Source organism: Puntigrus tetrazona, chromosome 4, assembly GCF_018831695.1.
Source record: "Puntigrus tetrazona isolate hp1 chromosome 4, ASM1883169v1, whole genome shotgun sequence".
Lineage (NCBI taxonomy): Eukaryota > Metazoa > Chordata > Actinopteri > Cypriniformes > Cyprinidae > Puntigrus > Puntigrus tetrazona.
In genome coordinates this window covers 12,245,049-12,271,316 of record NC_056702.1, presented here as the reverse complement: position 1 = coordinate 12,271,316, position 26,268 = coordinate 12,245,049, and the positions used below count along the sequence as shown (strand labels likewise).

The following is a 26,268-nucleotide window of genomic DNA, read 5'->3' as shown; positions in this document are numbered from 1 at the left end:
GTCTGCAAGTCTTGTACAAGCTTCCCCAGCGCACTGTATATTTCTTTGAACAAGGCAAAACATTTGCTGCATTTTGGTGGCGTCACCACTAGAGAGTCGACTGGAGAGTGCGCGCTTGTGAGACTTAAGAGATTCATTTCCGTTTGAAAGATATCGATTCAGTACAAGCACTGTCTTTCTGTTTGCCCGCAATTGCTCTGTTTCTGGACCTTATTTAGGAAACAATGCAAAACCCACAATCGTTCGTAAACCATTCTTATTGGGGTTCATCACGACACGTGAGTGAAGTGTACACTTTTAAGGGTTCAAATAAGTCACTGGAGAATAAAATGTCACAATTTGGTTGAAATAATGTTAAGTTCAGTGTTCAGTGTAACAGAATATTTATGTTACAATATAAAAATAACATGTTTATTCTTAAAATAATAAGGAATAACACATATTTTATGACACACATACACATATGTATGTATATATATATATATATATTTTTTTACAATTTAAAGCAGCATTACACTTTTATTTTCATGGTTATACCCTTTATCATCTTTGACCCAAATATAGGTAAAAAAAAAAAATATTTTAAAATATTCTAAAAATAATTATTTTCTCACATAAAAAAACATAATGCTTAAAACAATGGAAAAGTCAACAGCGAAAAAAAACAAAAAAACATTCGCTGTTCTTTCAGAAGCTTAATGATATGCCAGTTATTTATTTATTTGCGTTCTCCGACGTCGTTGAGGGTGTTGTCTTTGTAAGAATATTTAAGACAAATTGGATGATACCCACGAAAGCTGTGATTTTCTGTGATTTGTATTGCTGTAAGGAAGCTGGAGTGGCTCTAAGATGTTTATTTTCCACGCGCTCTCATCTTTTTCTCTTCTTCTCTAACGCTACAGGAAACAAAGCCCCTTGATAAGACGGAATCCATTCCGACTTTTTCGCCCATTGATTTAAATGTAAAAAGCGCTCTGATTGTAGGTATTGTGGAAATGGCAAAATATTAATTTGCATTCGCGGCACAAAAAGGATTTATGGTCTCTTGTAGCGCTTTGTTCTGAAATGTCAGCACAATCGGAAAGTTTGCCGTTCTCGGGAGTGTGTTATAATTATTTATTTATATTCTGAGGCTTTTTGAAGTTTTACGGATCACAGGCTTTATTATGTCTCTGAGAGGTGAGACATAGACGAACGAGTCGACGCTCTTATTGAACGATAAACGGATATACATGTGTACCTACAAACAGGGCTGTGTGAAGATTTTTTAAAGGGCCATGCTTTTGCACTACAACGGATTAACAGCCGCACTTCGTCTATTAAAAAGATGTTGCAATCCGGCAGGGGATTCTTCCTTCTGCAACCGTTTACAGTCGGATTGATAGTTTTCCCCCTCAAAAACTGATAAAGACAGAGACTGATAGAGAAGCTCCTGAGATTAAAACAAGCAGCCGCTCGGAGCGGGAGGTCAAATGGCAGCGATACTTGCGATGTTCCTCATTTGTAAGTCGCTTTGCGTGAAAATACACGCTGAATGAATAAATGTAAATGTAGGGCCTCTTGGTGATGGACGAGCCGGCGGATGAAGTGACGCCCGTGGACTGAGAATCCAGCTGTGGAGCAAAAACATGTCTGCGGCGGTAAGTTATGTCAACTTAGCTGAGATGAATTATATGCCGTGAGCTTCCACAGGGAGAATCATCATAAGACGCTCATGTAGTATTTTCCCTTTTGGGCATACTCACATTCATATGAACGCAATAAGGGTGCATTAGCACTAACAGCATAGACTGAACCGAATGCCATATTCGTCATATTATATTTACATTTAACTCTTTAATATCCAGGTTGTACAACGAAGCTTTGAATGTCTGTCGTAATATTTTATGATACTTTTTGTAATATATAAGCTATTAGACCGCCCCCGAATGTGCATGACTTATAAAAAGACTATGCATTTTCATAAAATTACAACATTAGAATAAAATACACACATATTTAGGAAAAGTCAGGGTATTGCAGTTATATTAATAATCAAAATGGTAGTTTCAAACAGTTTAACAGGGATATCAGATTTCTATAGAATATCCAAGGTGAGTAGGTACACACAATTAAATAAATGCTTTCTTTTTTTCTATCTCTTCTTTCTCCTTCCCCCTCAAGCATTAGTTTCAGGCCAAAAAAAACGAATGAATAAAATATCAAAATCTGATTGCTTGGCGGGAATTGGCAGATACACAGGCAAACTGGCTTCCTTCAGATTCGCAAGGGTTAGACTCTCTTCAGGAAACAAAGGTTTGTGAGATTACAAGATATGCAAAGACGTATCTTGAAAGTAATCCCTGTGACACATCATTATACTTTGCATTGTATCATCATTTGCATTGTAATGTGACATATTGCCCTGACATTCAGCGTATACCGCACAAGTTGTTCGTCTCTTTAAAAAAAAAGCGCATTTATTAGTTTACTTTTAAATACGCTGTACATTTATACCACACTAATAAGCTCTATACAAGCTGTGTAATGTCCATCTATTTATTCAGATTCCTCAAAAAAAACATCCAAAACATATATAAACGCACAATAACGAGTTTATATCGCGCAATTTTCTGGTTTCATAACTCAAAAAGCGTTTTGGCAATAAGCGTTTTTTTTTCAGTGGCGGAAACTGCTTCCGTAGAAAGCAGATAAGTGCGTGGAAATCGAACTGAACAAATACGTTTGATGCTCGGGGCCCCCGTAGACAGAAAAGTCTTTTTAACAGCGTCATCGCTGAAGCAGCATGAGCTCTGGATAGAGGTGGCTCTCAATAACAGGCACGGTTAGACCAGGATGCGTTACTGTACAAAAGAGTTTATTGTAAGCATTAAAATCTCTAAGCAGCTCTGCTCAAAACACAGAGGATATTATCTCTAATTTAGAAACAAAAGAGAGCTTTACGTCAAACACAACATGAAGGGAGAAAAGTAAAAAGGCTGGAAACGTACATCGGATCATGTTGATATTACACAGGCAACTTACAACTTTATAGTATCCGGCTAAAGGGTCTTGCCTGGGGATTTCATTAAACACCCAGCCAGTCGTTTGAAAAGTGGCCTATGTTCCCCATGTTTTATTCCTCGAGAGATCCACGCCGCCAACTGTTAACGGGCTCCGAAGTCAAGAGGGTTGTGCACCATTCAGAACTGAATCGAGAACGCCTTGCAAACTGCAGTGTCTGAATTGAGGTAGCAAAGAGGATGAAGAATTACAAATACGAGAGCTCTTACGTCGTAACCGAAATAAGGAGGTACTTCCAGACAACGGTAACTGTGGAGGATGAAAAATGTTAGAAATTAGAAGTATGGCTTCCCCGTATATTATATTATATTATAGTTAGCACTGTTTAATTAACTGCATCAAATTTGTTGACATAATATGTATGTACTGTGTATATATATATATATATATATATATATATATATATATATATATATATATATATATATATATATATATATAAAAGAACAAATGGACCTTTATATATTAAATATATTCAAATATGATATAAATTATATAAATATATACATGTAATAAATTCAACTTTTTTCATTTCTAAATATATGTCTATGTGTGTATATCTCTATCTACAAAATAAATATATACAATACATACACATGTATTATGCAAACAAAAGCTTTAATCTTGGATGCGGTTAATTGATCGACAGCTCTAATTATATTATACTATATTAAAATTCTGTAGCTAATGATATATTTCGCATATTCCGGTGCAGAAAAAAAAAAATATTCACAGATTTAACGCAATTCAAACCGGAGGTTTTTTGAAATTAGATTAATATACAATAAAAGAACACGCTAACGTTTGGATGTTAGCCGTGCTAATTGTTACGAAAGCACTGAGCTTAATTTAGAAAAATAAGTCATGCTAATCAATTGAGTAAATGAGGGAATGCGCAGGGATGAGTAGTTCAAATGGATTGTGTTATGATTCATATTTTGTCGCTAACCTGTTGTCGGACTAATAAAACTTCTCTAATGTCTTGAAATTCTACAAGTGCTTCAATTCTGAATTTTGCCCAAGCCTGAGAGTCATATATAGTAGTGATGGACCAATATATGGACCAGGATGACCAACCGGCTGATCATGATCATTATTAGATTCGCTGATTTGATCGGCCAATTAAATTACGGTTGCCGATAGATATCTTGTGTATATATTGTGTCACATTTGAGCAAATTTCGATCTGTTTTTGCCGTCATTACGTTGATGTTTATCAGGCGTCATTAAATCAAGATCGGTTTACCTCAGAAGCAAAACTGCACAGACAAATGCTTAAAAAACTAAGGAAACCATCTGAGTAAGAAAAATAAATACAATTCAAGATATATCCTCTGAAAAGCGCTATATTACACAATTTTGCTTCAAACGTAAAGTTGTCTTGCTTAACTGATATTTTTTAACATTCTTTAAAACAAGTCAGACGTACAGAAACCTGCATATTGGTCAACCACTACATCACTTTCAACACTGCACATTTTAACCATTCATGTCCATGTAAAAAAAAAAATATAGTAATAATAATAATAATAATAATAATAATAATAATGGAAAAAAAAGAAGAACGATAAAACTATGAAAACCTTTATAATTGGTCTCCATGACAACCATCCGTTTCAAAAGCTCACATTATCCACAACAAGATAACATCTCAGCGCTGCATTGACCTCCTTCCAGCTTATCAATAAATCATCCATGAAAATATCGACACACTGATTATTTTTCCACTCAAACAAACATATTCAAGGACGAACCCTCCAAAACTGGAGAGCGAAGAGTAACACTATGAGAATGCAAATGATCCAAGACACCTGCGGGTTCAACCATCGCCAGCAGAAAAACCTCCAAAAGATGCCTTCTTCGGTTGACCGTCAAACAATAAACGTCATCCGTACGAGAGATGAAATTCAGTCTGCTCTTCTTTATGGCTTTGGAGAGAGAAAAGGCTACATGAATGCTCCTCCTCTTTGTCGTCCTCGTACCGTTCCGATCAAAACACTGATTGTCACATCTTTGTGCTTAATCTAAATTGTGTTTGTGTGTATATATATATATATATATATATACCCAAGAAGCGATCTCTTTGTACCGTCACCCGGTCTTCTTCTCAGGGCTCAGAAAAGGTCAAACTCCAGCAAACAGAATGATGGCAAGAAGGAAATGACTTTCATGCAAAATACGAGGGGAAATGGAATGTAAATCGTCTGTCTCTACTGCCATCATGCAATTTCCGACGTTGATTCCTTCGGTGTTTCCAACCGTTCGTTTCGTCCTGGTCTGCGAGGGCCCGGTCGTTTCGAAAACAGCAGGGAAATAAAAGCTCAATTTTGCTGATTCTCGTAGTCAAGAATAGTTTTTTACACTTTTTTTTTTTTTATTTCACTCGTATCTCCCCACGCCACTGGCCATGAGTTTCCATGCTAATAGAACGCTCCATGCTTGATGTTGCGTTAACCGTCAGGAGCTTTCCGCAGCCATCGGTAAAACTGTTGCTGGAACAGGACGTGCCATTTTACATTAGCTTGAACGATCTCGACGGCTCGGGCGAACGCGGGCGCCGACTCTCCCCCGCTGGTCAGGATGAACTCTTTCAGCTGAGAAGAAAACAAACAGTTTTTTTATTAACATTATCGTTGCATTGTGCGGCGATGTATCAGAGCTCGTGCGTGTAAGTGGCACCTTCATCTCTGACAGTTAAAGGGCGTCAGAATGTACGATGCATTTACATGCAAATTCCTGATGTGTAATTTAGCAGATAACAGTGATGTTTATGATAATGAGGTGCGGGAATGCATTCGAAGTAAACAGAGTTATCGGTGTTGTTGTTTTACTGGAAGAAAAGGCCACTTGGACGTCTGTCAGAAACAAATTCCAACATCGCTTAAGGGCATGGAAATCTCACTTTGCTAAATAACATGTTATAAAACCGATTCACTGTTCCTGAGGTCACAAGAACTGCATGAACGAACGTGCCCCCGGGGATTCGGGATTAAAGCTGCTCCTAAACTATTTCAAAATTGCTGTTCGTTCATAGACTATTTTAAAAGAAAATAGAAAAAAACATTCCGTTTCGTAATGATTTGCCAATCATTGCTGCATCTCCGGGTCTTTAGTGACCCAGACCCATATATCCAGCGCAGACGGATCTCTAACCGCTGCAATCTCAAAACTCTCTTTTAATATTTTAAGAACAATTACAGGAGAATAAAATAAGGCATATTTTCGTTACCTTTTGAACCTTTTTTTCTACTAACCATAAACATACCCTAACAGTCTACTCTGAGAGGTAGTTGCAAATTTATGAGAATTAGCTGACATATTGCTATGTAGTTATGTAGTAATGTCTAAAGTGGACTATCAAAGTCTATTTGTCTTGTTTACATTTTGCATGATTAATAGATTGAGGAACACTTAAAAAATGTAAATGAGTAAAAAAAAAAAAGGATGAAGGGATAAGGTAGTGAATTACGTCTTGGGTTGCTAAAGACTTGAGGTATGCGTTTAAGCGTTAAACATAGCACTGATTGTTCATGAATCTGTGGATGAAGTGCTCTGGCAGCAGCTGATTGTCAACGACAGTATGCTAATGCTCTGTTTAAGAAAACACCGAGGGGGTTCGTATTATCTCTGTATGAATGATAAATTGTGGAAGGCGAAGTCAGCTGGATGAGAAAGTGCTGCGCTGCAGTGAGAAGCATCAGCAGTCTGTGTCCTCTGGGACTGAAGCTGAATGAATTTGAATAAGTGAATATACGTTCCATTTCCTGTAATAAGGTTAAGCAGTTACAATGAGGAAATAACCCAACAAAACCGTCCAGAGCTAAATCCCGCGGTCTTCGGAGTTTGCTTTCGTTCATTTTGTCCGTCTCAATAACTCGCTGGCCAAAGTTTGCTTGTAAGTATTAATGTTCCATGAAGATCGGTCAATAATTCATTACCGTTTTAGTTAGATCGGAGGTAAAAGTTCAGCCTCACCTCATTCAACTCGGCCTCGGTGTTGAGAAACTCCGTCACGCCGCTGATTAATTTTGAGTTCATAAATAAGGCCTCTCCGTACCTGCCAATGAGAGACGCTGTTATTAAAAACACTGGAGCAGCGCTCTAATGAGGCCAGAAGCAAACAAACACAAAAAGATATTTCCCATAATGCTCTCTGGTTCTCCAAACGCAAACAAGACAGAAAATAACATTCACCAATAAATATCTTATGAAAGTGCGCTCGTGAAATTCGTATCGGGGACTGAGAGAGGAAGGTTGAAATCACTGATAAACAGAGATGAATGAAGCCACGTTCACCTGGAATTCAATATGTCCCACTTCTCGCGGAAATATCTCCACGCTAAATGTCTTCCGAGCGGATTGCGGCCCACGTGAATGATGACATCGATCACGTCCTGATCGGGCACCAGGTCAGAGGTGAGGGACAGGTTCAGGAGCCTGTGGACAACAGATATAAATGTGAAATAAACCATAAGGGGTCCGTCAATTATTCAAAACCAAGTGGTGGTCTTTCTTTAAGATCTTATTCTAAATAATAAAATATTTAGCACTTTACGAACACTCATTCCTATGGAATGTTAAGCAAACAAAGCGGGTGGAGCTTAGCTGAAACAGCTTTAAAGAACTGAAAATAAATGATATACTTCTTAGTGGCTCTCATGCTTGGAGGAACTTGGTATAAATACAAAACTTGGCTTATTAATGGCTATTTGACTAATATGGCTATTATCATAAACATGATTGTGTCTGTTGTAATTAAGCCTTTTTAATAAATTTTTTCTGTGCTAGTTTTAAGCTTCAGTAAATCAGAAACACAAAACACATTATTCTTCGCCGTTTTCAGCAAAGACAGCCGCTGACAGTCCCGGCAAACACAATTATTCAAACGTTTTCAAGACTGTGAGTCAGCATCTTCAAAAAGTAATTAACCTGAAAAGCCCAAATCAAATGCAGATAGACCCATTCGCTTCAAATTGGTGCGAAATGTCAAGTAGATGAAAAAGGAAGAAATACGAAATGAGATGTTTCGCGTAAAGACGCCGCCACGGAACACAAGATTCAATTTGCAAAAACATGTGGGGTAATTGCTTCGCTGTTTTTCTGTCTCTTATTTTAGTTCAACCGCTCTTCTGGGCTTTTGACTTCATGCGTCGCTGAGTCACTTGTAGCACTTTTTTCTGACGAACGCCCTGGAGATTATTGCCACTGTGACAAAGCTCACATCTGTGTGCGGACGGCAGCTTCACAGCTCGCAAACGTGAGATCTCGTACTTCCTCCGAGGACAAGTGCGAACAATCTTTCAGAGGAGTTCTTTTGCTTTCCCTGTTGAAAAAATCTGCATATGCCAGTTACGTATGTTTTGCTGGTTTATGCCGGTCCTTTGCTCGTTTAAGACGGTCCTTAGCTGGTCACATGCTGGTTTAAACTGGTCCGACTTGCTTAAGACCAGCAAAGGACCAACTTAAACCAGCATTATCGAAACATACCTAACTAGCACATGCTGATTTTTTCAACGGGGGTGCTTATTCTCGAATCCCTTTTTTTAAAAGTTCACACTTAGATTTCAGACTTATGTAATTGATTTCTAGCAAGAGTGTAATTGTGATACTGTTAATATGGCATGGCTTTTATTTCATGATCGATAAAGCGAACATAAAAAATTAGCATCTTTAGATTAGCATACTAGCATATTGCAGTTTTAAGTATACAGAATGTACACTCGACCTGAACAGTTTCCAGTGCGGTGAATGACCAGGAAGTGATTACAGTGGTGATTTTTTTGTGTCTACAGTGGTGATTTCAGTCTCTGAGGTAAGCAGTAGGTAAGCAGTCAGAGCGGAAGCTCAATCAGCTAAAACGCACACACATTCCAGTAGTGGAGAGAAATTATTTTCGGCCCGCCGGATCACAACATACATCATCGAAAGAAGTACAAACATAGAGGAGGGAGATACAATTTACTTCATGCCATAGAAATCAATACTAAACACGGACCCCATACACCTCATTCTTTAGACTCGGTGATTGAAGCGCATTTACTGGCTCACTCCAAACACAGAGCGGTGTTCTCTGTGGTAGATTAAATATCACAAACACACACACTTACACACACACGCAGCTCACGCATCTGGGACGGTGGGCTTTGCTTGCGCATGCTGTGTGAAATTCAAGTGCGGCTGAAATCAATGAGCCGCTGCTCGAGGTCTTCTCCGCTCTTTTAAGTCTGACACTAGAGCAAAGGTGGACGCCTGAATGCTGCAGATATTTCAGATATCCTCTGTGACTCTAAAGCAAATCTCAGTTATGAAGATATATCAGGGATATAAAGCAACACCAATTCCAGTGACCCATATGGCACTACCTGCACACTTAATAGTGACGTATACCTTTATTTGAAGGGAATTAATAAAAGGGAATATATAGAACTGCAGAACTCCAGATATTAATAGCATTAATAACTCTCCCAGGACAGTCAACAGCTACAGTTTTTTTTTGAGCTGATGAAAATTCAGTTACAGGTTTTCACACATCGATGTGGCTATCACATTACACTAATGCCATGCAGTGCCAGTTTCTAATTATCACGAGAGCGTTGCTAACTCCTGTGTTTTTCTAACAATGATGTCTGGCACTTTCAACACCGCCTCATCACTTCTGCACACCACATCATTTCCTATAATTCAGATTTACGGAAATAACAGTTTTGTTTTGTGGGGGGGAGGTATATTCTTTGCTTTTTTCTTTGCTCAAGGTAGTTTATGTTTTGGAAAATTGTTGTCCATTTTAGCCAGATCTTAACTACCTGATGATCCTTCACAGGGGTTTTCAGAGGTGGGGGACATGGCTTCACTTGAATAAAGAAAATGACTTGATTTGGACTTGTGAGGCGAAACTTTGACGCCAAACTTTAAATTTGCTGGCATTTGCATCTCAAAGCATTACTATAGTTTCAAGTATCCTTCTTTGTAAATCAGTAATTGTACCACAGAAAGTGTTTCATTGATTAGTGAGTTTTGCTTGTTTATGAAGGAATCAGTTCTGAATTAATTCATTCAATTAACACTTTTGTTATAAAGTAATGATTTGCCACCATTATTGGCGGCATTAATGTCGTAAGTAGGCCTATCATTTAATTTAATATTTCTATAGTCTTTATAATTCCATATAATATTAAGTTCCAACAGAAAAAAAAACTGAAAACAAAAACAGACCTTAAATGCACAGGTGTCAATTTAGTCCTTATTAGTAAAAAATCAAAGAATTTGAAGAAGTTACAGGGAAAGATACACAAACATTAACAATATTTGTTCAATTAAGTTGTAGGCAATCATGCGAAGAAACCGTGAAAATCCAGAATGAATCCCAGTATTGTAATAGTAGTAGTGCAAAATAATTTTCAAACATCTGTTAAATATTATCTCCCAGAATGGATGAACTCCCCATAACATACATATTTATTATTCATCCTGTAATTTTATCAATATTTTCTCAGTTACAGACTTATATGTATAGAAAGTAGTATTATTATTTGCCTATATTCAATGTTATATTTAAAATATTATTTAAAATGTTCATTTAAAGTTAATTTCTGAGGGAAAATAAATAAGGTGATGTGGCAAAAATATTTTGATACTGTGATTTGATTTGAATTGCTTGAGGTGAGTCACTGACTTGGCTTGACCTTGCTTGATTTGTTTGTCCTGTGACTTGAGACGTGATTGAGACTTCAATATGTTTGACTTTCTCCAACCTCTAGAGGTTTTCAGCTCTTACCCTTGATGTCTACCTTCCTTTCTTGAGTTTAGCTGCAATTCTAATCACAGACACTCAGAACAAAGTTAATCAAGGTCTATAGAGAGGTAGGTGAGATCAAGGCTGAACCTAAATTATATAGGAACATGGACCTTACAGTGGAAGAACAGTGGAGAATCCCTGGTCTAGCTTCTTGTCCAGCGGATCAAGCACCTAAACAAGCTTGCACAAACTAATGGTAATAAATAATAATAATTTAGAAACCAAATTAATCTAATCCAAATGACAAGATGACAAAATGGACTCAAGACTCAATGGGCCAATACCATATATTATTGATCTTGATAATCAAGTTTGAGTTTGTCAAAACCATATTTGGATTCCAAATGGAATTTGGTGCTGGTCACAACTCTTAAACACTGCCAATCACTACTGCTAAAAAAGCAAGGGTTCATAACATTTTAAGCTTCAACGACACCTTTAAGCCCATCTAAACAGAATCTGATTGGTTGAAGTGAATGCTGATTCAGAAACACACAATATTACTGGACAATCCAATACCATAAGCAAGATGGCCTTCCAAAACATGTTATTGTAGGAGAATGACGGATTTTGTTTTCAAAGTTCAGCCACATGACTATCAGATGTTGTATCTAGGTGTACTTAGTTTGCCATGGATCGCTAAGAGAATGTAAGACTCATTGATTTTACCTTTAAAGAAGGCAACTACCACTCTAGAAAAAAATTTATAACTTTCTTGTTGACTGTAATATGATGAATGGTAGCTTAACAAGAAGATGAAAATGCATGGATGTAGAGCACTGAGACGTGTGCTTACTAAGTGCGGTGCTATTTATCTTCTTCCTCTAGTGAGGCGAACCACATCCTCTCAACAGACTCTCACTGAAGCCTTCCCACAGGAATCAGCCTGTTGAGTGCTGAACACTCGCTGCAGAGAGGGGTCACGCTGGGTCTCTTTATATGGGAATGTTTCTTTCTCTCACTGCATCCATAAAACAACGACCAAATGCAACAGAATAAATGGAGATGTCGAACCCGCAGTAATTCTGCTTTAGAGTATGTGTGGGCTTTCAGATCCTCGTCTATCCTGGACGGGGTGTAATCCGTCACCGTCCTCATCCTGCTATTGAGTCGGGAGAGGATTTAAGACACCATGGAGACTTGTGGGAAAAGCTCCTACGGCAGCCATTGTCTTTATTGCCCCATCAGAGGAGTGAGTGACGTGATGTGGAGGAACGGATTGAATGGGATTCATGAGGTACAGTAGACTGCAAACTAACTAGTGGGTTATAGTCAGGCCTAGCTCAAAAAATGGCTCAAAGCACCTAAAAATCTGGAGAAAGTGAGTGATGGTTAATGGATGGTGCTGAGATTCCAAGCCAAAAAGAAGCTATAACTTTCATCTAAGACTGATTGATCGATGCGTTACGCTACGGTGGCTTGCTATTTGAATTTCTTTGCTTTGTCTTGTTGTTGTTGTTAATGAGGTATTAATATCGACTGACCTGTTGAGCAGGAAGATGTTGTCACTGCAGGTCAAGGCCTCCAAAAGAACCTTCTTCTCAGAGATGGCTGTCGATGAGTGAAACTTCATCCAGATGAACTCCCACACGTCCTCATCCATCAGAGAAACACCCGTGCAGTACACAATGTCCCTCACGTTGGGTGGAATCCTGTGGGATAGAGTGAAGACACAAGATAAATATTCAGGGATAATGTTATTAGGCAGGATAAGTACTCACAGCTACTCACATTTAACATTAACAACTGTTTTGACTGAGACATTTTTTTTTTTGCTATTTACTATATTTCTTTTTACCTAAATGCAAAGATGGACTTGGAGTCCAGGGAAAATAGTGAAAATGCCGATACACTGATTAGCATATCTGCGCACTGAATAGAGCAGGTGATTAGCATTCCTCTCTGTGGCCAAATAATGTTTGCTGATGGTTACATCAGATTCGCATGTGGTTAGATTACACTGTGTTCACACATAATTCTTGTTTGGATTTCTGAGTATTTTTCTGAAGAGAGAATGCTTCACAGCAGAAATTTGTTAAGTCTTCAGGGTAGTTCAAAGATAGCAAATCACAAGCCAACCTTCCACCTCCAGAAGAACGAGTGAAAAACAGTGTATTTATAGGTCTTTTTATTTTTATGCTTCTGTAAGAAGTTGATCTTTCTTTGGTAACGCTTTAGATAATGGTTACTTATTAGCATTCATATTACTAGCATGCTGCTGTTTTTCTAGTACTTATAAAGCACAAATTAATGCCTTTTTCTGCATGACATTTGTGTTTCTTCTTTTCACTCAAAATGTCTATGTGCGAAATATCCTTTTAAATAACAAGACACTCTTACATTCAAAATGGACCACTTTGGTTTAAGTGGTCTTCTGATGTCGGCAATCACTTAGAATCACATGACTTCTGTCACAGCGAAAAGTGTCCATAATAATTCCAGCAGATCAGATTCGATGATAAGTGGTGAAAATTTGACCCAAATCATTACTGTAGGCCTCCCAAAGTGAGTTACAGTGCAGTATATATAGTCCAGCAATATATCGGTCATAAGAGACCTCTGAGGACCCTTGATATCTTCTGGTTATAAATCTCAGACAAGAATAACAGTAGAGCTGCACAGAGAGAAGCGCTCTCTGTCTGTGAGGCGATGCATGTAATATTCGTACAGGAAGAAGAAATAACATTAAACCTCTGGAGGAGCAGTGGCGATACAGTGACTGAACTTTTGATTTGCTCAAACAAAGCGCAATAAAGACCTGCTGATTCTGGATGAGCTGTCGGAGCCTCGGGGAGTTTTCAGTGTAGCAATAGAGAAAACGGCACCTCCAGTAAGATATGAAATCATGTCACAACCAATCGGAGCGTATAGACTGAAATTTCCACACCTGTGAAAGTGATGTCTTGTTTATGACTGCCACTGACAGGAAAAAAAAGTGGATTCCAAAACATAGTTAAAGAATAATATTTGTGACATTCCGTTTGCTGCCATGATTCTGGAATATATTACTTTCAGGTATTTTCAGAAAGAAGATGGGAGATGACATGAGCCATAAATCTATTGTTTTATTTCTGATATTTTAACCTGATTTTAAGCGCTTGATTTGCCCTAATATTTGGCTGTGTGGAGGCAACACTTATAATAAATGGCTGTTATGAGATTTTGTAAAAATTCGATATTTTTGTTTCGAAACTATGTACAAAGTTCTTTGTGTATATTACATCGGTTTACTTTTTTTTTTTTTTAAACAGCACTCTTTTTAAAAGAGGTGTCTGATTTCAGTTTCATTTTTTTTTTTTTAGCCTGTGGTATCTTGTTTTCAATTAATAAATGAGGAAGACATGATATGGATTCATCAGCGTTTTGTACAGTGATCTGAAGCTTGTCTTTGCAGCTCATAAACGCTGCTGGGTCATTCCTGTGACATTATCATCACCTAAACCATAAAAAGACATAAAGGTCAAACACATTCCTCTTTTATGGTGTGATCATCCCTGAATATCAAACTGAACAGATTCTTTTTATTGTCCCGGTAGGACTGGAGGTCATTTTTGAAGAAAAGGACAGTGAAGGACACATCTGGCGGATCCAGACTTCTGCTGCCAGGTAAGAGGCATGATTACAAACAGGTATGTCCTAATACACAACAATGAGAAACAACAGGATAATATAATAATAATATAAAACAGAAATTTCCAAAGGATGAATTTCAGAATTTCTTGCCATCTGTTGACTTTCAGTCGTACAAGAGAAACTAAAGCAGTTTTAATCAGTCCTTCTGGATAAAAGTATCAGCTACATTCCTTAAATGTAAAAAAATATCTAAAATATGAGCGCCTTCACGAGCTCCAACTCTCTGCCAGTGGATTAGACTAACATGTTCACACGGTGATATGTCTAGCAGGAGACATTGTGTTCAGTACAGAGACTTCCTGTCTGTTCTGACATGAACAGAAACCTCACACTGGACTCCACGGGGTAATAATTACAGAGCCACTGCCAGAGCAATTGAGCAGTTTCAGGGCAAAAGAGTGGAAAATCTTTGGCTGCGAAGGTCAAATACTGGCCAGATCCAACTGACTGTGTATTTTACATGTCGAAAGCTGGACTATTAGGCCACAAAGCTTTGAAATTGAGCAGCCCGCTTTTATTAGAGTCATGTTAGAGGCCTCAAAAGTCATTACATGCACATTATGTGAAGCCAAGTTCAATATGTAGCACATTTTATGCGTAATAAAGCATCTGTGTGTGTATTTAAGGTCTTATCTGTCGATTTCAGGGCATGATAATAAAGAAGCCACCAAGCAAATTTCCAGCGCATTTGAGGTTGCCAATATGCAATTTAGTGTGTGTGTAGTCTTTCATGTGTTTGTAGGCATGCAGCCAACTATCTGGCTTAAGCACAAAAAATTATTTCCTAAAAAGTGGGCAAACACAATATCTTGTGCAGGGTAAAACCATTTCTTCAGATGCACAAACACACACCCACGATCCTGTTTATTCTCCATTATGGTCATTAGTTCTTGCCGGTGGCATGGTGTGTTTGACAGTGTGATGCTGCATACATGAATGTGAACATTGCTGTGGGAAGCAGGGAAAACGAATTAGACGAATAAATGTGTGTTGCCATGGACACTTGGAATAAAGCTCCTACTGTATGAATCTTGGCAGAGTTGATGAGCAGAACATATTGATCAGACCTCAAAGTGTCAACACATACAAGCTCCACACTCCGTCCAGCGCCGTGCCTCAATATTATCCTCAAAATACAACTCTGGCTGTCACTGCTATATTTTCTTTTTTTTTTTTCAGATGTTTTATGTTGAAGAGCAAACCTGTATTCATACAGCAGTGCACAAAGTCACAAAAGGCCAAACTATGTGTTAATGTTCTATTTTTGCAAGGTTTTCATATTAAAGCGGTGTGTTTAAACAAAAAACTACACATCACTAAACAAACATTGTGTTAATAGCAGTCTAATCTGAGTTAAGTGTTAACTTAGAGCTGTCTGATTTAATCCATGATTTAGACAAACTAAATTGTGGGTTTAACCAATTCGATTAAAAGAACTGCCTTAACTGCCTGCAATTAACTGAAACCTCAAACGTCGTCACGGCACTTTGCTATATGTTTGTTTTTGTGTCCAGCCAGTGAGGGAAAAAAAACTGCGATTGAGTAAAAGCTATGGTTAATAAATAATAAAGCTGATACAATCTGGTACAGTGTTTGGTTTCCTCACCTGTTCTTGTTGCTGGAAATCCAGTCTGAAATGAGAGAAACAGCCTGTCGGTGACAGTGTTTGTTTCCAAAACTGCAGGCCAGCATCATCACCTCTCTCTGTAGCTCTCTGAGGAGGAAAGAAGGAAGTACATCAGCAGGAAGTTAAAGATGGAGGAAGGGGGAAATTAAAAATTAAATACTGAGGTCATTCCCATCTCTGAGGTGGAAAATGTCTGACTCGCACTTTGCAATTCAGTGTCTTTACTTAGACTACATATAAGTTTATAACTGTAATATATAATTCAGGAAATATGAAATTCAAGACTCACTCGGCCTGATAAGCCGCCTGCATGAAGGAGCCGTCAGGGGAAGAGGCAGGCCAGCCCAGCTTGTGATACTTCGGTTCCACCTGTCTTAGAACATAGTCCTAACAGAACAAAACAAAACAGTCAGTGTGGTTGCAAAAATTATTACAGCTTTTAAATTGTTTTGTTTTGTATTGTGTATATAGTACAAGTATGTAGTGTGTGTGTGTGTGTGTGTGTGTGTGTGTGTGTGTGTGTGTTTTTCGCCATACGGTTGAGGGAAATGTCGCAGCAGGTAATGTCATGGCTAATTTAGCATGACTGCTCTCCTTCATGCCCTCTTACTGAGACGAGTGAATGATCACAATTAGACCCCGCTACGCCGCAATTCAATTCTTAACACACCCTTACACGGATAAAAGCACATAAACGCTTGTAGAGGACATTGTTTTCCATACTGTGGTGGACCTACAGCTGATCGGGTGCGTTTGTCAAGCTGTTACTAGAGAAACTGAGTGATGTATTCCCATACTCTCAGCAAATTGATCTCGGTTTGATAATTAGTGATGCTGTCTTTGTGTGAGAACTGGCTAGAATGCACTGGCTAACACACACACACACACACACACACACACACACACACACACACACACACACACACACACACACACACAGAGGGGTTTGGTCCGGCAGGTTGAAACACCTGGTCACATGACTAAAGGGTTCTGACTAATCTGCTCCAGCTGTTTCCTGTCTTGCATTACATCCCAAACATCTGCTCTGTCTCACAGTAAACACATTGATGGAGAGAAATAGAAAGAAGAAGCTATTAAATTCATCTCACTCTCGCTGCCGACACTAAAGGGTCGTCCATTACAGAGGAGGGGCAGAAATGACTCATATGAGGGATTGTGGGTAGGCGTTTGAGTGATATTTTGCATAACAAAGCAATAAATGAATATGAAAGCAGGTGGACAGGTAACACAGAGAGAACAGATAAAGTGTCTGACACTGTCACATTAGGTTGTGTTTAGAATAAAATAATGGCACACTGCATAGTATACACTGAATACTGCCTAGTGTATTTAAAAACATACAAATGTACATAGTACTGTTTTGCATTCAATTTTCACCAAAATTAAACACACGTGCAGAAAAACTTCATATTTCACATAACATACTGTATATGTATGTTATAAATATATAAATAGCGTCAAAAGTATACTAGTATGCTATTTTGAACATTTACAATGGTGGAGCTTTCACTCTGTTTTTAGTTTGTAAGAGTTTATAAATTGCTGCAGCAAACAGGCGCTGTGTCTGGAAAGATTTTGGACTGCTGTTTTGGATGACGATCAGAGGAATTTTTGAGTTCGATCTGTCTGGTGCTCAGTCGAGTCACCTGAGACACGCTGCTAGATATCAGCCGTGTCTTTCTTATTGCACTAGTCAAGGTTAAAATACAACAGAGATCAGACTCACGCTAAACAGGCTGTGGTCTTCTGTGCGGTCCAGGAGTTTATCCAGCTGGTAAAGAGCTCGACTAGCAGCGTGCCACGGCAGAAACTCAGTCTCCTGAGATAAATATGAGATCATCTGCAGGGGGACGTTTTGGGGCAAATACCCCGCTCTAGAAAAAAGAAGGAAAGCTTAAGGATCAGACACTAGCAGCTCATTTTTACACATATTCCCCCTTCGGAAAACACATCGTTAACATTTGATTACAAACAGTTCATTTTGTTCATCATTATTCGTTTAGAATAACTGCCAGGCATTGTGCCTTGCGTGGGGAGTCATAATGTGCTGTAAGAAACAAACAAAAAAAAAAAGAGCCTCTCCTGTACGGCTACAGTCGTGTACAATTTGCATAAATCCATAAAACATAAGATCTCTTCTAAAAGCTTCAAATGTCTTCTCCCTTTTCCCCTCGGCCTTTTTAGAAACGCCTACAATGCTCTCATGAGAGCAGAAAAACAGAGAGGTGGCCAATATCCTTAGTCCAAAAACAAGAAAGACGAGACTTTCCACAAGTCTTTGAACATAAAGAATGTTTGCTAGCAAGCACAGTGTCACTACTGCATTATGCAGCCACTTAGAACACCGCAGCAAGGCCAGCATCGTCGCTAACATTGTTTTCAAGTATATAATTTGTGTGCGCCGTGTTATTTTATGCTTATTAGAGTGCTTTGCTGTTAGCTTGTCAGTTGTGTCTAAGTGCACTTCACGTGAGCAGTCCTAATTTGTGCGCCGCAGTTGCGTTCCAACCCAGGCTCTTTGGAAAAACATTACTGATGCAATCATAAGGCAAAATAATAGTATTTTGCTTCTCGCGCATGACACTTTCCAGTGAAATCTGTGTGAAAAGCAGTAAAAGTTGGGTAGCGCTGAAACCTGATCTTATAAAAATATGTACCTATGAGTACTTTTTGTGCAACGCCGCTTTTACGTGCCTTGCCAGACGTTCAAAGAGAAATGTCCACTGAGTGGCGCTAAAACACAGGTTCAGTACGTTAACCCTGGCACACTTTTATTACGTTGTTGTATTGCAGTGGTAATATTCGTGGACCTTTGCTCTATCAAGATGGCAATATGCTCTACATCAAATCCAATCTTAAACCTACCCAACAGTGTTAACAAATGCAAAACTGATATAAAAACTAATTTGCTGCTTACTAAATATGAATAACAGCAAATTAGGAGTTTATTGAGACAAAAGCTATACTTAATGGTTTGCTAATAGCGTGAATTGTTAACTAATCGTTCATTTCGGCTGAAAACCGCAGTGAACCGCAGTATGTATAGTGAGCCTCGGGTTGTCCGTTTCAGTTTCTCAATTTCATGCAGGACACATAAGCGCTCTGAATCTGAGGTCAGGCGAAAAAGGAAGTGATCAGACTTGAAAACGGACTCATTAAATTCTGGAGGACAGATTCACCCAACACACATTTAATTGGGACATTAATCACAGTTACTCACAGACACCCACTGTTAACCGACGAGGTTTTTAACATTTCCGGAGAAAGTGATTTGCATTCGCATTAGCAGGAGACATTTGAGGATGTAAAAGGAAGAGCTAAAAACGGTTTCAACATTCAAATTCCAAAAGTGCTCGTAGCATCAAAAAAGGTGAATATATGCCATGTAAACTAAGAAGAGTTTTATCTCAAGGCATGTAGAGGTTGCCATGTTCTTCTTCTTTTAAACAGCCTGTCATTATATTAGAAAAGGCATGGAGAGTTTTCAAATTGCCTTTAATATCTGAAGTTCAGGGATTAATGGTCCTTAAAGTTTTAATATGCAGTCAAATTTTCCTATTATACATGCTAATGGAAAAGTATTGCTCAATTGTATTTAAAAATACTCAGAAATGCTTTGCTTGACGGACACTATCCTTTATGTCAGTCTAACAGATTTATGAATGTTAGGAGCAATCGACTCCAGACTGTTAAATTATTTGCAGTTAATGCGAACCCAAAGCAGTGGCTTTTGCACCTCGGGCATGTATTAATTTTCAATAATTCAACAGCTTTTAGTCGATAATTCTACGTTTACTGCGATTACCGCATGTACGCGTGTTTATCGCCAAATGTTTTTAGCGTTTTTTTGACTAAAGCATGTGTAAATCGCTTATATGCGGCATTTATTACGCACTTTGTGTAGAAACCGGGTCAACAGCGACAGCTGCGCAGTTACAGATAATAAATCAAAACCATTGTGTCAGCCAGACGGAATAAAGCGTTAAACTGTGGTCTGATGAGCAATAACTGTATTAAAATAAACAATTAATCAGCCTGTAATGATGCACTCGAAGCGCTGTCATTCCTTCACACTGATTACAAGGAAATATTCAATGTATATCCTCTTGACTGATGTGTACACAAGACATGAAGGATGCCGTTTTCACACCGAGCCAATAGCTTAATCATTGTGCTTTAATTATGTTGTGTTACTCTTCAGCATTTAAAGACGCAGTAACACATAGATAGATATATAGATAGATAGATAGATAGATAGATAGATAGATAGATAGATAGATAGATAGATAGATAGATAGATAGATAGATTTAGTTCCTCCCTTTCATAAAACTTTCCTTTCTTGCTTGTATTTTTGAATTATTCAGCTTTCTTGTAGAGGGTCGGAGGAAAAATGTTCATTAAATATAAACGCAACATTACCATAAAACTGTCATGAAGCATTGAAGTTTCCCTGCTGTTAGTGAGCACAGTAATGAATGAGTTGATCACTTTTGCGCTTCAGGAACGTGCCAGTACACACACACAAGCTCAGAGAAACACGTGTCGCATTACATGAAGGCTATTTATCATTGATAATAGCACTCTAGAAGAACAGCCAGGTGAAAATAAGAGTGTGTGGCTCTTTAAAATTGCCTGACATCATTCATTTGCAACGAGGGCGAGTGACGCCTGGCAACACGAACGTCGGCGACCATTGGAGAATCGAAAGAAACTCTCAAATTCAAATGGATTTTTAATTCATGAGTATATAAAGAGCAACATAACAGTCTCCTAAATAAATCATTGACTTTCTAAATTGGCCTGTAATTGTAGCTCATTTAGTCAGAGCTTTAGCAGAGCATTTCAAACGGGCTTATTAAGAAGCTCCATCACCGAGACTCCGAGTCGAATGAGATCTCACTATGCGCATAAAAAATATTGTGTCAAAGGAAAAGAATGTGAAAAAGTCGAAAATGCGCCATTCCTTCTCGCCGTTGTGTGAGAAACGACAGAATTGTTGACAGGAGTTGTGATGTTTTACAAGCGCCACAAACAAACTTTCTGCCTCTATGGCAACAACCTGCTGACGATGCTAACATCAGAAACAGATCAGCGTTTTTTATGGAAGTTCAGAACGAAGTGTGTCAGGACAAATAGCCGTTGATCGCAGTAATGACAGCAAGCTGTGAATGGCAACTGTTAATTGCTTTCACTGAACTTAAGATCTCAAACTTAACACATACTGCTGCTAACACTATAATTTACTGTAAAAATTAAATAAATAAATACTGAAAAAAAGGATCACGTTTTGATGTTACTGTGAATCAAGTTCATTAATCGTTTAACACCCCACCAAAAAAACAATGAAATAATACTCATGATCTTTGATTTTGTCTAAAGCCCATTTTGTCCTAAATCAGAATGACTAGATAATTTTAAAAAATGGTGACGGTGATGTAATTACAGTGACGAATTGTTAAATAAAGTTGAACCACTGATTCAGACGATTCATAATTTTGACAAGTGTTTTTATTGGGACAGTCACAAGCCTCTCAGTTTAAGCACAGCTTTTATGAGTTTGGTACGACATGGGGGTAAGTGATTCATTTTCAAATGTTTTCATACATTTAACCAAATTATTATATCCATCAATTAATAACGCACTTGGAATATGATCTTTATTCTTAAACTAGGCTTCATTAACACCAGCTTTCTTTTCCTCAATTGATCCTGTGATTCATATTCACAATAAAGGCTGACTGAGCTTTGTGAGGCAGTATTGATCTGTGAGTGACTCCCATGAGCATCAGGGGCATTTAATTATGCAACATAACTGAAGGCAGAAGCACCCGTTAGGTTTCCTCAGTCATATGAACCCTCTTCATCATCCTTGTAATTTACAGAGAAAAGAGTCACACATTGCACATTGTGATTAATGATGATGCCGTGTTTTTAATATGCAGGTTGGCATATTCTCTTCTCAAGTACGTAAGAGCCAACAACCGCTTCTACAAATCTGAGCCCCGAGGTTGAACAAGACATCCTGTTAGCATCCGCTCTTATTTATTAGGATTAGCTGTAAACAACAGCAGAGAGAAACAATATGTACAAACCTGACTGAAATCAAAACTCAGGAACTAAAGGATTTGCCTTCAGCCCTGTTAAGTTTCAATTATCCAGCTCTTCAGTAAACGAGTCCGAGCCGAATAAACAGGCTAAATGAACATGACGAGAAACAGGTTTCCATTCTCAGCTCAACGTGATGGTAATAAACACAAGTTTCCCTGCAGGTTTGTCGCCGGTTGACTGAATCGTCATGCTTAGGAAACATCTGTGGCCAAAAACACAATTCTCCACATGCCTGTTAAACCCCTGTCTAGCTCGACGAGAGCCACACAGCGCCGGCAGATGAGCCTGTCGTTTCAGTTTGATGAACAGCGGTGCTAATGCTAGCAGAGCATCTGGCAGCTTCCTCACTTAGTTTGGTGGAAGAATAAAAATGAATTGATTTCACAAACTGTACAAAGCGGCACCTGAATACACAACATTCAATGTTTCAGAAAGTCGACCAGCGATAACAAAAGCACCGTTTTGGCTGCCGACTGATTTTAGCTGCCAGCGATCGAAATTTCCTTCATTAAGCAGAATGAGTAAGAGTTTTTGTATAAAGCAGAGAGGACCTTAGGGAGAGCAGTCGCTCCTGAAGGGACTAATGGCAGCTTGGCAGCCTGTGGCACTATAAACTCTCAGAGGATGCTCTGTATCTCTCTACCTTTATCGTTCTGTCTCTTCCTCCTCTCACATTAATAGACGTTCATGATTTTCCAGCTACCGATGAAGCTCTGAAGGATAGACACAATGAATGGAAAGGCGGGAAGACTGAGGTTTTCCCTCGCTTTCTTATTATCCGCTCTCTCAGTAACGGCTCAATAGTCTCAGCACAGGTCTCATCTTAATGAGCTAAAGGGGTTTTCTTCAGTAATGCCTTCAGGCCAAAGGAAAAAGGAGAATTATAGTAAGAGAACTGCATCTGTCAGTAATGAAACGTCTCACTGAAGTTGACAGGATCAGGCTGTTCTTTACTATTGTGATGGACGGCTTTTTTGAGATGCTTTCTGCATAACCTTTGAGATTTAGGTCTTTCCTTGGTGCTAAATGCTAAAGCTATATATATATATATATATGCCAGTTTATGGTTTTGGTGCCAAATGGCTAATCATTTCTGATTGAGAACTTAGATTCAACTGCTGAGTTAACTGCGCAAAACTTAATGCATCTTGCAGGATGAGTATCATCTTTTGCATGCTGCTGATGCATTCATACAGCTGGTAAATATGACATGATCGCGTTAAATGTGAATTTATCTGGCATTAGCCGATCAAATATATAAACATTGTCTGGTGATGCTATTTTAATCAGCTTGGAGAGTGTTATGAATTCACAACCACAGTTTTGCAACACTTTGATTTTCATACAGATTCGTTTAATCATGATGTAACTTTTTGAAATCCCAAGATTGATTTGCACTGTTCTCTGCTGTAACTCTTACTCATTGCAAGTCCTCTTTTGATGACTGACATCTATGAAAAATGTTTTTTATTGATTTGTCTATTCAATATGATTAAGAAATAATCACAAATAATCTTTATATATATATATATAAATATATATATATATATATATATATATATAGTTATGCATGTCCTGTTTGCTGAGTAATATTTTGTTGACACAACATTTTAATCCAAAACTTCAGTCTTGACCATATCTCTATACCTAAACCTAACTTTATCCATGAGTAATACCTAAAAGCAGAGGAAATTATAGACAATGGCATTGCTGTACAAGCACCAAATATAGATTGCAAGCCCAAACCTCTCAAAAACTATAAAATGGCTCTTCAAAACTGATTGGCTAATCACAATGTTTTTTCACATAGAACACATAAAATTCAAGTAAATCACAATGTGCGTTGTGTTATTTCTCTTCATCATGTGCTGTATTTTAAGTGTGTTCTGCCCTGTGTTCTCTGTCCTCTACTCGTTACAAACTCATCACGTATGTGTACGCTCTAGATTTGAAGTTCTGTGAATTAAAGACTTATTTGTGTGCTTAGCGACTCCTGCGTCCTCACTGCTGCAGTGCAGCCGTGACAGCGCAATTATATATGGATTTAATTGCTTAATTTTGAGCATAGTGAAGTACTTAGACTTGAAATGTTTCATTTAGAAATTTGTTTGATGTGTTTTGTTCTCAAAATCCAGACTTGGTCTCAACAGGCTGTTATACAAGAGATTTTCCTCGCTGGTAGGCGAACGGGCCTCTGAAATAATGTGACAGTTACTGTGACGATAAAAAGGAGTGCACAAATAACGCTGAATTAGACTGAATAGTCCAGCGGGTCTCTGTGGGGGTGTTAAGGAAGTTAAATGCATCTGTAGAGCAGGTTCCAGGCTCTGAATGACTCTGCGTGTAACAAACAGAACCCACCTCGCTAGGTTAAAGACGTCATCAATCAGACCGGCCCTGTTGCCCACAGAGATGATCTGCCGGTGGAGAACAAGCAGAGACATTTATAATACAGCAGGAACTATGCAGGAGAGAAAGGAGTGATGAGGAGAGTGAGGAAAAGGAAGGATCATGACAGAGAAGTGCAAAGGAAAAACCCAAAAAGAAAGATGACTGACAGAGGTAGAAGAGAGTTTACCGTTGGGTTGGTCATCAGCTGTTGAATGAGAAGTCTCCAGTTGTGAAGGTCATAGTTCACTCTGAAGTAGCCCGTTTGATTGATGTTGCCCAGCAACCACGTCTCGCCGTCCACGTGACCCACTCTGTGCCTCTCTATAAATACACAGGAATAAAAAAAGAGCATGAAACCAATGTTTAATGACAGCTCACGTCAGCTCGACTCACCAGCGTATGAGCAGAAACACAGCACCAAATGACTTCTAAACACTCACAGACAGACGTGAACACCATTAGATAACAGGAAGTACAGAAACAAAATACAGTTCTAATGAAATGAAACAAACCTTCACTGTGGTTCATATGAACTGATATATTCTGCCTGTCAGTGCACTCAAAAAGCTTTTTATTCATATCAATGTTTAAAAATTTTAGTGCATTTATCATTTTGGAATGAACTTATAAAAGCGGTCCTGCATGAAAATATACAATGTATTCGGCATTTCATAATGCACTACATCTGTAATCTAATGTGTTGCCACTTTCTCATCTTGTAATATTCCAGCCAGACCTTGTGCCTTTTCATGGATAACAAATGCACTGGTTAAGTGCTTTGGAGCACTCATGGACTCAATGCGTTTGAAGTGTATCGTGATCCTGGGAGCATCCGAGCGTCAGCGGCCAGATTGCTAGAGTCAGGCGCTGAGTTAATGCATATAAATGGGGTCTCTATGTTACAGTCTCTGTTTCTTTGTCTGATCTGCATTGTAGCCCTGATGAGGGCTGTTTTTAAAAGAAGGTGAGCTGAAAATAGAGGCTGTTCAACGGTCCCGCAATCAGAGGAACTCTGAGCTCTGAGTCACATGGATCACTCGCAGACCAAATTCAATTCCGGCTCTTGGAATTTGACTCGCTGTGGCTCCATCCGAAGAAAATCCACCTCGTTCTCCCAGTGGAGGGGAAAGGAATGGAACAGAATTGAATTTAATGATGGTGGATGTGGAGCTGCTGCATGGACGTGTGACTCAGAGATGAATAGCATTTTGAACGTGTTGTAAAACGACATTTACATAAAAGCACTCTTGAGAGCTGAATTAGTAAATTTAATGAGAAAATCCAATTAAATTTATACTTTTATCTTTTGATTTTTATGTCGCTGGTTAATATGACAGCAGTTGTAGACTTCATACGTCAACACTCAGACACTCAATTACCTGTTCAGATCTAACAAATGTACTTAAGAAAATTAAATTAAATTATTTTTAATTTAATCTTACTGATTAAAATAATTCTTATTTTATTTTAGAGATGTTCAAAATGGCAGGGTCTACTAACAATATAATGGAAGAAAAGGCTTATTAAAAGAATGTAGTTCGGCATAATCTTTCATTATCGTTATTATTTTTTATCTCTAATCATTTATTTTGTTAACTACTATTATTTGTTTGTTTTCGTCCGGCATGT

General features: G+C 38.4%; 1 protein-coding gene across 1 annotated transcript in view; it reads right to left on the bottom strand.

Moving 5' to 3' along the window:
- Window positions 1-3,560: 3,560 nt before the first annotated feature.
- Window positions 3,561-26,268, bottom strand: part of LOC122342787 (thyrotropin-releasing hormone-degrading ectoenzyme-like) — a 97,630-nt gene continuing 74,922 nt past the window's right edge. Inside the window, 9 exon segments of the mRNA XM_043236899.1 lie at window positions 3,561-5,657; window positions 7,039-7,120; window positions 7,360-7,500; window positions 12,343-12,510; window positions 16,098-16,205; window positions 16,408-16,505; window positions 17,866-18,013; window positions 24,610-24,665; window positions 24,827-24,960. Of these exon segments, the coding sequence (XP_043092834.1) occupies window positions 5,514-5,657; window positions 7,039-7,120; window positions 7,360-7,500; window positions 12,343-12,510; window positions 16,098-16,205; window positions 16,408-16,505; window positions 17,866-18,013; window positions 24,610-24,665; window positions 24,827-24,960 (1,079 nt within the window). The 3' untranslated portion in view covers window positions 3,561-5,513.